Below are 18,450 nucleotides of genomic sequence, written 5' to 3'. Positions count from 1 at the left end.
TGATGTGGCTTTGGATGGTGGGGGCACAATGAAATGTACAGAACATGGATCATAGTAATGTACATGTGAAACCTATATGATCTTACTAACCAATGTCACCCCAATACATTTAATTGAAAATTAAATAATTAATAATTCAGATATAAGGTATGGTATGATCCATTTTTCCTGACAACATCTATTTTTCTTTTAAAATTCCTCATTTATTGCATTTAAAATTTTTTTATCTTTATTGTTGAAAGTTTTACAGATGTCTCCTTTTTTCCCCATTGACCTTCTCCACCCAACTCTTTCCCCTCAGGCCTTCACCACACTATTGTCTGTGTCCATGGGGTATGCATATATGCATATAAGTTCTTTCGTTAATCTCTTCCTGGCCCCTCTGCCCCCTTCCCTCTGAGATTCATCAGTCTCCTCCATGCTTCTGTGTCTCTGGAGCTATTTTGTTCATCAGTTTATTTTGATCATTATATTTCACATATCAGTGGGATTATATGATACTTGTCTTTCTCTGGTTTATTTTGCTTAGCACAGTGGTCAGCAAACTGCGGCTCGCGAGCCACATGCGGCTCTTTGGCCCCTTGAGTGTGGCTCTTCCACAAAATACCACGTGCGGGCACGCACGTACAGTGCGATTGAAACTTCGTGGCCCATGCGCAGAAGTCGGTATTTTGTGGAAGAGCCACACTCAAGGGGCCAAAGAGCCGCATGTGGCTCGCGAGCCGCAGTTTGCCGACCACTGGCTTAGCATAATACTCTCTAGGTCCCTCCATGCTGTCTCAAAGGGTAAGAGATCCTTCTTTTTTACTGCCGCATAGTATTCTATTGTGTAAATGTGCCACATCTTTTTTATCCACTCATCTGTTAGGCTCTTGGGCTGTTTCCAGATCTTAGCTATTGTAAATAGTGCTGTGATGAACATAGGGGTCTGTATATTTTTTCTGATTGATGTTTTGGGATTCTTAGAATATATTCCTAGAAGTGGGATCATTGGGTCAAGTGGCAGTTCTGTGTCTTTTTTTTTAAATCAGTCTACCAATTGCTATCTATATACATACATATGAACGTACATATATATACACATATATATGAAATAAAATTTTCACAAATATTTAACCACACTCTGTTAGATGGATTAATATTCCTACTGTCTTCTTTTTTTCTTTTTTCATTTAAAAAAGCTGTTAATAGGTTATAATCTACAATTTGAAAAACACTGCACTTTGCTGTCTGTATTCTCACTTTTTTCCTTTAAAAGTGTAAAATTTCCTAAGTTTTGCAACTCCCTCAATTTGCTTTTGAATTAGCATAGCATGAAAACAGTCATTTTTCTTTCATTGTAAATACAACAAAGTTATCACAGCACCAGGAAAAGACATAATGACATTTCAATAACAAAGATAAATGAGTAAATCTGAGTGCACGAGTCTTTAAAAACTGTGCAGGGATAATGGATTATCAAATCTTCTTACCTCAGCGTCACAGTAGAGGGGAGGGGAGTTGATGGAACAGCACTTGGAGGCAAAATCTGAGCGCTTGTTAACCAGTTCTTCCAGTTCCGTGTCTGGGGCATCTGGCAGTTTCGCTCTCAATCGTTCTGTCAGTCTGAAAGACCATTTTTTGGTAAGGTTTTACTAGATGTATTCTATAAAGGTTTCTAATGCAAAAGCTAGCCATTTAAGATCTGGTACAATAAAAAATGAGAATAGAAGTACTTGCTCCTCTCAAGAAAATTATGTTTCTATTTGGGGAACTATCTTTAATGACTCAATCTGAGATTAGAAAGTAAAATCTATGCCTCTTTTAAGATCGTGAAAGTAAACATACAAATTGCTGCTGCCTTGAATTCCAGCTTTCCCCCTTTTATTCACTCAATTACCTCATCGTGGATAATGTCATTGCTTTCCTTAACCTTTCATCTTCTCTCCACTTCTAAGTTTCAAGCGCCTTCAAGGACATTTCCCTTATAGAAATTCATGCCCCTGTAATGCGTTTTTTCTTCTCTCCTATTTTGAACAATTTCCCCCTCAGTTTGCCTCACCAACTATACTGGAAAATAAGGTCAGGAATCTTTGGCTCTTGTTTTTAGTTCTGCTATTGGCCAGCTCTCCATCTCACTGCCAAGGTGGTATAGGACTTGAATTCACTTGATTCTTTCCCAGTTTGAACTGGCTACGATCTTGGTAACTCTACCCTCATGGTGGACACTCAGCCTGGTTTTATGACTTTCTCCAGGAATATTTGCCAGCCCAGTAGTAGGCAATGGGAGATGGAAGAGACCCAAATTTATCTCCAGTTGGAGTTAGGGTTGGGCTTGACAAGGTGAATGCTGGGAAGGGATTAGAGGGTCAGGGGCTAGTTTGCTCCTGAAAGCATTATTGAAACGAGTCGGTTCCAGTTGGAAGGAAAGGCAAGCGAGACCAGAGGAACTCAGAGGGTGGGAAAAAAAAGTAAGGATTTCAAATACTTAGATGGAATAGCCCCAATCTTCTCTAATTTCACAACCTTAAATTCAATTCTAGGACATGTTCATATGGAATTGAGATTATATAAATTATCACTCAACTGCCCCAGGCAAACCTGGTGCTCAAAACTGTTGGGAAAAACTTAATCTTGCACTATCTGTTTAACATTATTCTATGCTATCTTCATATTATTCTATTATATAATTTTCTGATAAAATGTTAAACAATTTTGCACCTAAGACTTTCACTGTTTTTATGTTTACTATTACAGCTTTGCTAAGGTTGATTTCATGGGGGTCATTGAAGGAGGTGTCCAGCTCTGGGGATTCTTTCGGAAGGTGTTTTTGTGGCGTTTATTTATGCTGACTTGAGGCCTGTGTTGTTCAAGATACTGTGAAACAGATCTAAGGCATCTACTTAATGCAGTGGTTCTCAACCTTCTGGCCCTTTAAATATAGTTCCTCATGTTGTGACCCAACCATAAAATTATTTTTGTTGCTACTTCATAACTGTAATGTTGCTACTGTTATGAATCGTAATGGAAATATCTGATATGCAGGATGGTCTCAGGTGACCCCTGTGAAAGGGTCGTTTGACCGCCAAGGGGGTCGCGACCCACAGGTTGAGAACCGCTGACTTAATGAAACAGAATCACAGCGTCTTCTCAACAGAGACATTTTCCAGGAACCCAGTAAAACTGCTTTCATTATTATGGCTCCTTATTTTAACCTAAAAAAACCTAATTGTAAAGAAAAGCCTTCTCCTCTTAATGGAGAAAAATGACTACTGTTCATTATGAATGATTGATTAACAGGTATATTTACAATTTATAGAGACTACATACTGGTGATGGGTAATACTATACTTAATTGAAAGTTTGGGTCCTCTTGTCAGACAAAATAGTTTTGAGTTAGATAACATTTTCCAGCAGTTTTATAGTTTCTTATATATAGCAAAATTTACAGATTGTTTTAGGGCAACAATGTTAACAAACTTAATTTTGTTTTCTTAATCAAGTCATTACAGATCTTGTAATTTATTCATTTTTAGCTGTGTTCTAAGCTGATATATGTAACTTCCTTTCCCCCCTCCCCCCAAAATAGCTGTTTCTTACACAGATAATAGATTCTAACTACTTTTTAAAACAAACTACTTTAATTGAACCTCCTCTTTTTATTGCTCACTTAGCACATCTTAAGTCTTCAATATGCTTTCAAACTACAATACCAGGCCATATTGATAAATTTGGGGCACACAAGTAGAACTAGTCCCTTACTTTTTCTTGTACTCAGTAAATGTGTTTTCTGAATAATCGGCACATAGTTCGTGTCCCTTGTCAATGAAAGAAGATAGTTCCGCCTTCAGTTGTGGGACCTGTAAGAAAATAATAATTACACAAAAATGTTTATCTTAACCCTGTTCCAGGAGGTGCAAAATCAGAATTCCATGTAACATGTCAGTAAGAGTGTTTAATCTATACCAGACATTGGCAAACATTTTCTGTATGAGGCCCAGTCGTAAAAATTTTAGGCTTTGTAGGCCATATATAGTTTCTGTTGTAACTATTCAACTCTTCTGTTATGGCACAAAACAGCCATAAACAATGCATAAACAGTGAGCATGTTTATGTATGAACATTGAAATTTGAATTCCATATAATTTTAATGTCATGAAATGCTAATCTTTTTTTAAAGCCATTAAAAATGTAAGACCATTTTAGCTCACAGGCCATACAAAAACAGGCAACAGTCTAACTGTGGCCCATAAGCTCCAGTTTGCCAACAGCTTGAATTAGACAGGGTTGTTGAAGAAATTTAGCAAACTGCACCTTAGCATCAAAACAGACTGCAGGATCTTTAGAGTCACAGCATTCTCCCAGGCTTTTGAAGGTTGGCTCAAGTATTTTACTGAGAAATACTTCTGGAACGTCAGTTCTCCTAGCTAGTTCAAATGTATACCTGGCATGAGAGAGAAAGAAGATGCACTTTAACATGCATGGGTATACTTGTGAATATGTATCATGTTTTGAAATTTGCATCTATAACAAAGGCAGAGCACCTGGTTTCTGCATCTTTAATTAAAAATAAAAGGTTTAGCTAAAACAGAATCCAAATCAACAAGTTTAGGATCCAAAACAATATTCTCATTGAAATACAAGTTATTAATAGTTGCTTTAAAGTTATTGTGACTAGTTAATACTGAACTAAAGCTCTGTCTGTACTGTATCTGTAGTCACATACTACATTATATATATCTACTTCAAATGCATATGGAATTGTCCATGTGTAACTATAACACAATTCTATCTAAAGCATCAAATGCATATGGAACTGTCCTTTGTGTAACTATAGCACAATTAATTCTATATAAAGCATCAAGTAGGTACTTTATGTGGCTATTCTGTGAAAATAGATTTCCATAAATTTCTTTGATTATCTTATCCCATTGCTGTCTATGTATTTATAAAAACAATGAGTATTTTGATAAGTATAGATTTTCAGTGCAGTCTAAATTCTGCCCGCTGATATTGATAAATGTTTTTCTGGCAATTTGACCTACTTGTGAAATTTATGCCATGAACGTGCATATACTATTCATAGTATATGCAACTCATGGTGTATTTATTTTAATTCTTTCCTTCGTGATGCCAGGTAAAGGTTTACCATTTCTTCCCCATCTAGTTTCTTTGTCATTTAATGCCAGTGAATATCCATACTGTCAAGGAGATAATTAGATCATCTCTACTTACCTGTCCATGGCTTTGGTGTTTCCCTTGCCACACACATCTTTACTTGTGGGCAACTCAACTTCTGGCAGCTCTGGCGGCTGAGTAGCTGGCGTGAAGTAGACACACATAAATATGTCCATGGGTGTTCTTTCTTGACAACAGTCCCTAAACTTATCATTCTTTGTGGATAAGTTGTCACAGATTTTTACTGTGTGTTCAGGCAGCTACAAAAGCAATTGTGATTTTTATGCATTGTTAGTTTTCTGGTAGGTCCAAAGTAAGGAAGGTTAACACAGCCTTACCAGCATTGGCAGGGGGTATAAAAAAATCAGTGGGAATGCTCTTAGAAAGTAAATTGGTATAATATTTTTGGAGGGCAATTTGTCACTATGTACTAAAAGCCTTAAAATGTACAATTTAACTTCCAAGAATTTATCCTCAGAAAACAATTATGGTGAAGAGAAGATTTAGTTATAAGACTCTTAAGGACAGAGTCACTTAAAATACAAAAAACCAAAACACCTAAACCCAATAATAGAGGACTAGTTAAATAAAAGTAAAGTATACCTAGAAGATCAATGTAATATATTTTATATAGATATATTGAGAAGGAGAAAAGGAGAGAGAGAGAGAGAGAGAAAGAGAGAGAGAGAGAGAGAGACCTATTAATGACTTAGCCATTATAAGTCAGGTTATAGAAAAGACCCATTAACACAGACACATATTCTTAATGGGAAAGACCAGGCAGCACAATATTGCTGTTTCTGAAGAGATCCATAGACTTTAGATAAATGAGAGTGATTTTTATCTAAAATAACTGTTCAAATTCATATCTACTTGAAAGTATTGTGCAAATGAAAAACGGTGGAAAAAACTGCACTGACCATCAAATTCTGACAGTTATAATAAGAACAATAATAATTTCTAATAGTGCAATGGTTGTAGTATTGTCTAATGGAACTTTACTATATGATGATGAAAATTATCTGTATCTGTACTAATACTAGTGAGCATTTGAAATGGGGGCTAGTGTGATTGCAGAACTGAAGTTTAAATGTCATTAGTTTAATAATAATTAACTTAAATAACTGTATATGGCTAGTGATGTGGTACCAGGCTCTGCAGGTGCACTAAGTTCTTGGGAATCAGATACCCTTGTCTTTGTGTGTGGACTTTGCTACTTACCAGCTGTGTGACTTTAATTATTGATCCTTACTACTATTCTGTTTTCTCATCTGTAAAGTGGATTTAATGTATTTAAGTTTCATAGGATATATGTAGGTATCATTGAGATGATACATGTAAAAAGCAGCTTAGAGGAGTGCTTGCCACTTAGTGTGTGGCACATGATGATGATGATGATGATGATAACGACGACAAGAACAATGACGATGGGGATTCTCTTACCTCCTTGGCCATGCAGTCCTCAGAGGTAGACCCACAGCACTTGGAGAGGATTGTGGTAACATCTTCAGCGAGTGGCAAAACATCCTCCAGATTAGCAGTAGGTGCTTTTTGGGCTAATTTTATGAGATGGCTAGACAGTTAAAAAAAATTGGTTAGCTTTCTCCAAATCTCAGTTTCCTTGGTCTCATTATGAGCAAACACACTAGACAAATAATACCATAATTTCAACAATTCATCCTTAACAGCTGCACGGGACACATCTGCTCTGCAATGGAGCCTATGTGCTGAAGCTACTACTCAAAATTCAGTCGTCCCCAATGATTTTTTTCAAATTTTCAGTACTCACATTCTCTTTTGGCCAGATCTACATAGTTGAAGGGTGCCTTTAAACCCTGACCAGGTTGCTCAGTTGGTTGGAGCATTATCCCATAAACCAAAAGGTTGTGGGTTCAATTCCTGGGCAGGGCACATACCTAGGTTGTGGGTTTGATCTCTAGTTAGTCAGGGCACATAGGGGAGGTAACTGATTGATGTCTCTCTCTCTCTCTCACATAGATGTTTCTCTTGCTCTCTCTGTCTCTCCATTCCTCTCTCTCTAAAATCAATAAAAACATGTCATATCCTTGGGTGAGGATTTAAAAAAAATAAAATGGCAATAAAGAAGGCACTAATATCTCTCTATTTAAGACCAATGTGGTGTTTTGGGGGCCTCTCATAATCTTCTTAAATGTTTTTATAAATCAACTTACAAACTACAATAGAAATAAAGTAGTAAAGACCTATAGCTCTAAACCACAGTGTTAATACAGTTGATGTTAGGGCATGAAACCCTTACATATTTTATAAGGTTTACAGGGAATTACGTATTTTATAAGGGATTATGCTATACTGCTGATAAATTTATCTTTTCACTTAATGTATCAGGAATATGTTCTATATAATTAAATATTCTTTATTGTGATAAAACATAATAATAAATTTATTATATTAACCATTTATACATATATAATAATAATATATGTGTATTAAAATTGATTTCAGAGAGAAAAACATCAATGATGAGGGAGAATCATTGATCGTTTGCCTCCCACACACACCCTACTGGGGACTGAGCCCAAAACCTGGGCATGTGCCCTGACCAGGAATCTAACCTTGACCTCCTGGTTCATAGCTCAGTACTCAACCATTGAGCCACACCAGCTGGACTACCATCTCACTCATTTTTAAGTGTATAATTCAGTAATGTTAAGTAAATTCACATTGTTGTAACAGATCTCTAGAATTTTCTTGTCTTATAAAACTGAAACTCTACATCCATTAAACACCGACTCTGGCACTCCTTCCTTAGCAGCCATATTTTTACTTTCTGTTTTTATGATTTTGTCTACTTTAGGTACTCCATATGACTGGAATCATACAGTATTTGTATGTGACTGCTTATTTTGCTTTGTATAATGTCCTCAAGGTTTATTCATGTAATAGCATGTGACTAGACTTTTTGAGGCAGCATAATATTCCATTGTATGTATATATCACATTCTTTATCTATTCACCTGTCAATGGATATTGGGTTGCTTTCGCCTCTTGGCAATTGTGAATAATGCTGCCATGAACATGGATGTGTAAATATCTCTTAAGATTCTGCTTTGCATACCTAGGAATATATACAGGTTGGGGTAAAAGTAGGTTTACAGTTATGAGTACATGAAACAGAGTTTATTCTTGAATTAATTATTAATTATTGTATTTTCCATAATAAAAACTGCAAACCTACTTTTGGCCTAGTCTGTTTACAGAAGTGAGATTGCTGGGTCATATGGTAATTCTATTAATTTTTTTGAGGAAACTGCATTGTTTTCCATAATGACTGCACCATTTTGCATTTCTGCTAACAGTGCACAAGGATTCCAATTTCTTCACATTCTCACTGATGCTTTTGGCAGTGGCAATCCTAATGGGTGTGAAATGGCATGGTGGTTTTAATTTGTGATTAGTAGTGATGTTGAGCATCTTTTCATATGCTAGTTGGCCATTTTTATATCTCCTTTGGAGAAATCTCTAATTCCTTTTAATCAGGTTATTTGGTATTTTGTTGTTGAGTTGTAGCAGTTTTTTAATGCACATTGGATATTAAACCCTTGTTAGGTATATGACTTGCAAATACTTTTTCCCATTCCTTAGGTTGCCTTTTCACTCTGTTGATTGTTTTCATTACTGCTCAGAAGTTTTAGGTTGATATAATCTCCTTTGTCTATTTTTGCTTTTGTTGCCTATGCTTTGAGTTAATTCCAAGAAATCACTGCCAAACCTGATGTCCTGAAGTTTTCCCCTATGCTTTCTCCTAGGAGTTTTACAGTTTTAGGTCTTATATTTAGGTTTTTAATTCAATTTAAGTTAATTTTAATATATGGTATAAGGTAAGGGTTCAACTTTATTCTTTTGCGATTTCCCCAATACTATTTGAAGAGACTCCTTTTTCCCTGTGTAGTCTTGGCTCCCTTGTCAAAAATCATTTGTCGCCATAACCGGTTTGGCTCAGTGGATAGAGCATCGGCCTGCGGACCGAAAGGTCCTAGGTTCGATTCCGGTCAAGGGCATGTACCTTGGTTGCGGGCACATCCCCAGTAGGAGGTGTGCAGGAGGCGGCTGATCAATGTTTCTCTCTCAATATTTCTCTCTAATCGATGTTTCTAACTCTCTATCTCTCTCCCTTCCTCTCTGTAAAAAAATCAATAAAATATATATATAAAAAAAATCATTTGTCTAAATACATAGGGTTTGTTCCTGAGCTCTCTATTTTGCTTCATTGGTCTATACAGTGGGGCCTTGACTTACGAGTGTCCCAACTAACGAGTCTTTCGAGATACGAGCCGTTTCTCGGATGACTTTTTGCTTTGAGTTGTGAGCTAAAATTCGGGTTACGAGTCAACTTCAGATACCCCACCGCTAGTTGGAGTAGCGAACGTCACAGTGAACGCCACAACATCAGCCCAGCATCACGTGTCTCACTCGTTCACTTTTTGATTTGACATACGAGTAATTTGAGTTACGAGCTCTGTCACGGAACGAATTAAACTTGTAAGTCAAGGCCCCACTGTATATCTTTTTATACTAAGTACTACTGCATCTTGATTATTGTTGCTTTGTAGTATGTTTTGAAATCAGAAAGTACGAGGCCTTCAACTTTGTTCTACGTTTTCAAGATTGTTTTGGCTATATGGAGCCCCTTGAGATTCCATTTGAATTTAGGATGCCTTTCCCCCCCCCCCCCTATTTTTGCCAAAAAATACTATTGGGATATTGGTAGGAATTGCGTTTACTCTGTAGGTTGCTTTGGAATAGTATGGACATTTTTAACAATATTAATTCTTCTAATGTGAGAGCATGGAATGTCTTCCTATTTATTTTGTTTCATCAATTTCTTTTAGTAATGTTTTATAATTTTTATTAATATTCTATTATAATACTAGAGACTTGATGCATGAAATTCATGTAGGAGTAGGCCTTCCTTCCCCTGGCTTTCAGCACTGCCTTCCCTCTGGCACCTGGGACCCAAGCTTCCCTTCGGCACCCAGGACCCTGGTTTCCCTGGCAGCCCTGGCTTCATCTGGGGGGTCGTCCAGAAGGTCGTTCAACTGTCCAGTCTAATTAGCATATTATGCTTTTATTATTATAAATAATTACAACAAATTGGCCTCCTCTGAGATGGATATACTATAACTGATTTAAGTATTCTTTTGAGTCCAGGGACATTTAAAAAGTCTCTCTTTTTTCATATTTTAAAAGGGGATAGCAATATTTGCAGCTAAATTTTTGTTCACATTCAATGCTATTTCTTTGGAGTAATTTCCTAGACACTAATGCAAGTATAAATTAATGATTAAGTAAGGTATACCTTATAGGTGTTTTCTTATGTAATAAAAGGCTAATATTCAAATAGACTAAATGGCAGAACAACTGAACAACCAACCAGTCGCTTTAACATGCATTGACCACCAGGGGGCATGCGCAGAACATGGTGGGCATTGGCAGCAGGTGGCAGAGCACAGAACATGGCAGGCATCGGCCATGGCGGGATGGTGGAGCAGGTGAGTGAGGGCTCCAGACCAAGGTGGGTCACCAGTCACTGTCATTGGGGCGAGCATTTGGTGGTTACTGAAAATTCTTTGCTCCCGCACACCACAGTCCTACCCAGCACTCACACTTACTGCCGGCACTGGCCCTGCTCTTACCCACTGCTGGCGCCCAGCACCAGCCCTGATTGCTCGGCACCATCAGCAGATCACCCCTGAGGGCTTCTCCACCTCCCCCTGCTTCTGAGGGGCGATCAGGGCAGCAGCTGCCTCTCCCACCTGCTGACGACCCCACTTGCACCTGTTGTTGTCACTGGTCCCAATCACTCTGCATCATCAGTGTGTGGGAGCAGCGGTGGGAGCAGGGCTGCCAGCAGACAAGGGACCAGGGGCCATGGCAGGAGGGGCCAGGTGGGGTCGCAGAGGATCAGCTGAGACCCGCCCCAATGCCCACTGCAGCCTTGCGCACGGCCCACAGTTCCTTGCAAGGTACACGAATTTGTACACTGGGCCCCTAGTTATATTATAAATTCCAATGTTCTACTTGCCAACTATACTATCTTAATGTAAAAAGAAAACAAAAGTGAAGGTCTAGAGAAAATGCCATTTAGTATTTGAGTAGTTCTAATGGAAAATTATTTTTAAAGGACTAATGAAAGTAGTTTCTATTCCCACTAAGGAAGCTTAGGATCTGGTGCCAACACAAAATAAATTATTTTATTGCCATTAAAGGAAAAAAGTTTGTGGATCAGAGTAGAAGGAATTAAAGAGATTGTAAATGCTATAACGATGAGCTAAAGCTGGCAAATCTAGATGTCTGAGGAGATATGAAAGAAGTATAAATATAGAAAGTGTCAAAATTAAAATATGGAGTTAATAGCAGCCATACAAAAATTAAAGGAGAGTTACAAATAGAGTAGCTAAGAAATAGGCATCCATTCACAAAACTTAAGAGGTACATATTATACAGCGCAAAGCTTCATATGACAAATAAGAATCCAAGAAGTTTCCTCCCAAGACAAAAATTGACAAAGCAAATAACAGGTGATTTTATTTTTGCCTTTATATTTGTAATTTATATTTCTACTAGATGCCTGGTGCACAAATTCGTGCACAGGTGCGGTCCCTCAGCCAGACCTGCAATCAGGGGCCGATTGGGGCTGTCTCACTAGGTCCTGATTGGGGCCGATCAGGGCTGGCCGGCAGAAGGGAGGGACCGCTGGAGGTTGGCCAGCCACAGGAGGTTGGCTCTGGGAGTGCATTGACCACCAGGAGGCAGCTCCTGCATTAAGCATCTGCCCCCTGGTGGTCAGTGCACACCATAGTGACCAGTCGACCAGTTGACCCGTTGTTCGGTTGCTTAGACTTTTATATATATAGATTTGTAATGCTAATATGAACATGGAGGAAATAATTTCTAATGGTCACCTGGTTTTCCCTAATGAGTATATGGAAAAGGTTGATTAAGAGCAAATCTCATGTTTTACAACATAGCCTTGTTTCTTATTGCTCATATTCTGTGTAGACAAAAAAGAACTGGGTATACATTTGAGAACTATTGGAGCATAAGACTATAATCAATATCTTCTAACACAAACACTTTCTTAGGGAATCCTAATATTGTGGATAGATAGTGCAGAATCAAACAGCTGCACATACTGATGCTTAATCCTTACCTGAGCCTTGATTTCTCCTTCTCATAAGCAGCATATTGTGAACAGATTCTATTTGACATAATGGTGAGAAGCGATAAATGTTTAATCTGGAGTCTCTAAAAAAGAAATGAGAGAATCCCTTTAGGCAGTTAAGATCCATTCACAGTAATGTGCAGGAATGAAAAAAGAGACTCTGAATATCATGACTTTTTTTTTGATGACCACAAAACTGAATTCTGACCAAAGAAAGTTACTGATATCTCTTTTCCAGAAGTGATGGTATGTCTTATTTTCTAATGAACAAAATGCAAAAGAGGCCTCTTAGGGACTTTTATGATCCCAGAATCTGAATTTCTACCATCTTAAAAAGGAATGGCATTAATAGAAGAAACAAGAAAGAGCATAACTATGTAATAAATGGCACCTACCTCTTTCAAAAAGCATACGGTGGGGCTTGATGAGGTACAGCAGGATCCTACCATAGAGAGATAACTCTTGGTATAACTGACTAATAGTGGCAAAGGAGCCTGTCCATAATTAATGGAATATTCATACATGAATCTGTGGGGAGGGAGGAGAAGGGGAAAGAGCATTGGTCAAACCATTTGTGGGAAACAAAATCTACTATTTCATAAGTATTTTCATGGAGAGAAGATACATGTTAAGTTATAGTTTTAATATCTAAAAAGCATTAAGGATGTACAGAAAGGGTTATAATACCAATCACTTTCAATCAATATTTTCATTAAATAAAAATATTATTGTCTAGATTTCCATGTAGATTGCTTGAGAGGAGGGTTCATTTGTCCCTTTATTCACTTAATATCTACAGGTGCATGGCCAATGGTAGATGTTTATTGTTAGTTGAATTAATTAAATGCAATTTACCTTTCATGATCTATCTCTGTTTACTCTCCCAGAAAATTGCTATGTGTAGGTTTACTTATTTATTGAAATCTTTTTAACTTTTAGGAGCATAAGACCCTATGGTCCTGAAAGAGACTCTGAAAATTTACAGGAATGGGCAAGCCAGCCAATTTTTATAAAATTGTGACCTGAATTTCATGCCTTTAAATCCCATTTGAATGCCATTGCTTTTGATTTTTTTTTTTAGTAAATATATTTTTTTCATTATAATTAATTTTCACCATTTGTGTTCATTTTTATGATCTTCCAAGACGAATTTAAAGAATTTCCATATAATCTGGCTCCTTAGTAATGTTAAGCAATGAGAGGGTCAGAGTAATATGTTCTCTTATGTAGTGCAACATGCATCCTATTCACAACTGCTTCTTGGAATGTGAAAAATAAAGCTGTTTATTTCTTATGCTTTAGTGGAAATTAAATATTAAAAATGTGCATAGCAATAAAATTTTATCAGAAGGAGTATATAGCGATCATTAGTTTTAGGGGAAACACTATAGCTACTGTCAAATATTTGGAAATCTGTCATGAAGACAGGGCATCCAAGTAGTTCTGCTTCAAGTACTAGATAGGACGAATTGGGTGGAAGCTGGGGAATGGTGGTTTTTCTCTCTGTCTACGAAAGGCATTGACAGTAGTCGACAGTGACAGCAATGAGCTATCTTGGATGAAAGTCAAGTTCTTGTTATTGGAATTTATCCAGGTTGCTGTAGAAGAGGTGTTTGTACATGGTAGGGGGTTAGGTTAAATATAGTTCTGACATTTTATGCCTTCAAGTTTTACTTCTGATGAAAGCAACTTACTGGTTAGCAAATTCCTTGGGATCTTTCCTGAAGGCCTCACAGATTTCATCATTACTTGGCTCTACGTAGGTAGGAAATTCCTGTGGCTGGTGCTTCAGGGCAGCCATACAGAGTTTCCTTTCCAGGCCCTCTTGGGTACAGCACTCAGCAGTTCCTGGGTGCACTGGGAATGGGGAGTCACTCTCACAGGACTTAGCAGACAATGCTGACGTCTAGAAAGAAAGAAGAGAAACCAGCAAACTCATATATACACGTTTCCAAGCTTATAGTTCTACATTCAGTATAACATCTTTAGTTTAAAATTCTCATTAATAACAAACTGTCCAGGCCAAAGGCTCCATGAGATGATTTGGCAATGTGGCAATTTGCATAATCATAGTTACGGGCAAGTACAGGGTCTTATTTATGTTAATAAATGACTTTCCTCAAAGCAGGAGAAAACAGAACCATCATTAATAAATGGGCTGTGTTTGATTGCAGCCATTAAAAGCTTTATCCTCTAGGCCAGTGTTTCTCCCCAAGGATATTAACATCACTGAGGATAAGGGAGGTCATTTCCAAAAGATCTCACATGACGTCCTACCTGATTTCTGCTGCAAATACCCCATCAAGAATCACGACCCCCCTGCCCTACTCTCCCTGCTTTATTACCCGAGCAGACTCTTGTTAAGTGCTTTAGTCTTCTACATTGGTTTGCATTCTCTTAGCCAGTGGTTCTTGAGCCTGCTCTTGCATCAAAATCTCTCATAAAATATATAAATATTAAAAGCCTGAGCTTCCTATCACAGAAATTCTGAAACAGTAGGTCAAAGATGAGGCCTTAGGATCTGTTTTCTTCCCAAAGCTTATTCTCATGTGTATAATGGGTTGAAAAATCACTGGTAAACTTAATCCACTGCTTCAACACGTATACACTGATAACAGGTGGGCAGACTAAGCCCATGATAGAGGACCACCGAAGCAATTATAGCCACAAAAATGATCTTTTTGGAAAGAATTCGAAATGAAAATGTAGAGCAGATATAGTTATCATGGAAAAAGTTATTTTTGAATTTACTTGGGAAAAAGTACTTTCAAATCCCTATACTTATTTTACATGTTAGTCATCTTTTAAGGGAAAATACCTAAAGATGTTTCCTATCAATGAAGGCAAGCAACATGATGAATCACTTATGTAAAAGTGAGCATCTCTCATCCTCTCCCACATCTAACTTCCATCAGACTCTCAGAACTTAAGAACTCTTTTTTTATTCTTCTCTCTCTCTCTCTCTTCAGTGAATATCTTCTTTCATTCCATTTCTTTGCCTGTCAACTTTCCCATGGTTTCTTTTTATTACCTCCTTTCAAATAAGACATTCAAAAAGAAAAAGCATCAACACATTTTTTAAAAAAATACTTTGAATAAGCAGGAGAAAGAGGAAGGTGGTGTGCAAAACTGTCAGTGCCATCTCTGCTCTCTTATGATCTGTCTTTATAATTCAGCAGCTTCTCTCAAATTAGCAAATAAAAATGTGTTTTGTTGTTCTAATCATGGTCAGTAGTTTGATGCGTGCCTATTTTAAGGTGGTTCAGAAGGTCAGGTTGAAATTTCGGTTGTTTATGGACTTAGTGATAGGAGAAAATGATTATGAAATTCTTAGAAAGTAGGTAAGGGCCAGATAAGGCAATTAGTGATAAGAATAATCATTGTGTAGATTCTAGTCCAGTGATCTTTGGAACATTGTTTCTGCAGGCTAATTGCTGCAGGCTTACACAGGGAGACATTTGCCTGTAGAGGCCTTTATCAAGATGCATTTAAATGCCGTCTGCGTTGGGCCTGATGACTACATTAGTAAATTGCTAGAAACACATGTGGGTTCACCTTTGTTCGGTCTGTATTTTGAACCCTGTCATTTCAGCATTATAATTTCTGCATGTATAGTTCAGGGGAGAAATCCCCAAACCTGGTGGTTTATGTATACAGGACAACTTTTGAACACCAAATTAATTGGAGGCCAACACTAAATTGCTCTGGGTCAGTCATTACCAGGCTTGGCATGGTAAAGGTATGTGTAGATTTTAGGATACACAAAATCTATTAGAACTATTTCCTGAATCAGTATATGCCCCAGTTTTCTCATTTGAACCTGTAGGACTAATGGGCAGAGTTGATTTGTTTTGCTAGAATAAATCTGAGCTCTAGAGGAACAGGCTTCATATTGCCTCCAAAATTGGAGTAGGTGGAGTTGCTATCTAGGATTTCCCTTAGATATGGCATAAAGACCTGTCTTGGCTTCCTTCTGTGGGCCACCACAGACCCGGCCAGGCCACGCAAACCTACCCTGTTGTCATAGCAGTCAGGATCAGCCCCTTCAGCACAGCAAGCTTCTGTCAGGGAGACAACTTCCTTCACAAGACGACTGATCTGTTCAAAAGTTCCACTGGGAAATTTTCTGCTGTAGAGGACCATTGATCTGAGGGGGAAAGTAAATCCATGCTTAATTCGAATTAATGTTTCCCACATTTGCACATATTAAAATATTCTTTTCAGTTTTTTTAAAGGAATAGTGCACGTATTTTCTTGATGAATGAAAAGAGTATAAGGTTGCCTTTCAGTTTTGTTCTAGGTAAACTGATCTTGTAAAGTGGCAGGAGTTGAACTTGAGAGTTCTATCAAAACAGCCTCATGTTCGTTCTTCTCTCAATGAAGCTGCTCCGTACCCTGTTGCCTTTGTTTGCCAGTCCTAGCATGTACTGTTTGCATTTTAATTTACCTTAGGAAACTATTGCTTAACAAATTTTTAGACCACAGCAATGATAGTTCAACTGGAATCTTTGGATGTCCTCCATTTGCCTGCCTCCTCTGCCTCCTTTGACCCTGGGCTCTATCCTGTTAATCTTATCAGAAATCGGTTCAGCCCTTCATGCTGAGGTGAAGTTAACCTTACATGCAGTTTCATTCAAGGTCAAGTAACCTAGAGGGTGAGTGAGTGCTTCATACTTACAAAGATGTGAAGTCATCTTTTCCAAAATTGGTTAATTCCTTGCAGACTTTATCCTTCTCATATTCTCGGCCTAGGAACCAAAAAAAACAAACAAAACAAAAACAAAAAACGTTTTGTTTCTATTCCCTTTTAATTAATGTTTCATTAAATGCATATGTCTAATGGGATCCTTTATGTGACTTATCTGTGGTGAAACTAGCATCTTTCTATATGCAATTCCATTTTTTGATGCCTTTCTAGCTGTTTTATAAAAATAGATCAGAATTTTATGGCATGCTATCAATTTTAATGGACAGCAGAAAAAAGTGATCTAATACTGAAAGTAAATAAGTCGAATGATTATCAGAGCCTATTGATGTGTCAATCATTCTCTTAGGTCCCATCTGTATAATAATGCTAAAATGGCACATTTTGTTCCTCTCTTTATCTTTGTTTCACCTAAGCTCTCAAAGGTGGGGAGGGGGAAAGAGGACAAAAAAAATAAATAAGTGGAGAGAGTGTGTACATTCCTAAGTGAGGAGCTACCCCTCTGATGCAGGACCTTGAAAAGGAGTGTGTGAGAACTGCTCTATTACCCATCTCCAGACTGTATAACAGAAACCTAGGAATTCCGCTGGGGCAAAAGGTGAAAATTAGGTAAAATGTTTTTTTGGATAAAGTTGTCAGTGTGGTGGGTTTGGGGGAGTGGAGGGGTGTGCTTCTCCTCATTTCAAGTGTAGTAAAAGGGGCTTCGAGAAAAACCATCAGAGACCTTGATAGGTGACCCTTGGAGCGTAGGGTACAATGGACGGGTGTCTGATTCAGACTAGAGAAAGCTAAAGGGCTGGGGGCTGGAGCTACAAAGGAGAGGGTTGTGAGTGGGAAGCTTTGCTGAGGCCTGTGAACCTGATATGGATCAAACAGGAGAGCGAGTTTGCCTGGAGTTGTGTTGCTCTTCTCTTCCCTCCCTCCCCCAAAGGGCTGACTAGAGGACAGTGGGCCGCCAACTGTGGGATACCTCTGTGCAGAGGCAGGCAGTTTGAAATCAGAGGTCCGAAGGTCAGATTTGAGGTGTTAGCTGGATGTGAGAGATCTCCAAGGATGATGAGAGAGATCTCCAAAGAAGCCACAAAGAAAACGTCGACATTGAACATCTCCCATAACCAGAGGAAACAGCACTAGCTCACTAAGCTGCCCAGTGAGCTAGTGCTACTTTTTTCCTGCTCTTACCTCTTCTGCTGGCTTCTTCCTTCCCTGTGTTTGAGGAACCAAAAGCAGCCTAGAGAGTGGGAGGAACGTGTACCTGTCTCTCTTTGGCACCACAGGCAATGGGACTGACCGGGGCCTGATCTTGTGGAATAGCTTCACCTTTAAGCAAAGTTGCACATTTTTGGCTATTAAACACAAACAGATATTCCCACGACTATTATGA

At 38.2% G+C, this 18,450-nt stretch overlaps 1 protein-coding gene across 1 annotated transcript in view; it reads right to left on the bottom strand.

Annotated features, from left to right (window-relative positions):
- Positions 1 to 18,450, bottom strand: part of GC (GC vitamin D binding protein) — a 39,092-nt gene that overhangs the window by 9,767 nt on the left and 10,875 nt on the right. The window contains exons 2-11 of the mRNA XM_070409919.1: positions 17,040 to 17,109; positions 16,376 to 16,508; positions 14,056 to 14,267; positions 12,757 to 12,889; positions 12,350 to 12,444; positions 6,601 to 6,730; positions 5,215 to 5,417; positions 4,294 to 4,423; positions 3,742 to 3,839; positions 1,473 to 1,605 (exon numbers count right to left, since the gene is read on the bottom strand). Coding sequence (XP_070266020.1) covers positions 1,473 to 1,605; positions 3,742 to 3,839; positions 4,294 to 4,423; positions 5,215 to 5,417; positions 6,601 to 6,730; positions 12,350 to 12,444; positions 12,757 to 12,889; positions 14,056 to 14,267; positions 16,376 to 16,508; positions 17,040 to 17,109 — 1,337 coding nt within the window. The remainder of the gene's footprint in view (positions 1 to 1,472; positions 1,606 to 3,741; positions 3,840 to 4,293; positions 4,424 to 5,214; positions 5,418 to 6,600; positions 6,731 to 12,349; positions 12,445 to 12,756; positions 12,890 to 14,055; positions 14,268 to 16,375; positions 16,509 to 17,039; positions 17,110 to 18,450) is intronic.

The sequence above is a fragment of the Myotis yumanensis genome, unplaced genomic scaffold, assembly GCF_028538775.1.
Source record: "Myotis yumanensis isolate MYYU_CA2020_CCGP unplaced genomic scaffold, mMyoYum1.0.hap1 SCAF_1, whole genome shotgun sequence".
In the NCBI taxonomy this organism is placed as follows: domain Eukaryota; kingdom Metazoa; phylum Chordata; class Mammalia; order Chiroptera; family Vespertilionidae; genus Myotis; species Myotis yumanensis.
The sequence above is the reverse complement of the archived record's forward strand: the minus strand, read 5'-3'. Positions and strand labels throughout refer to the sequence as shown.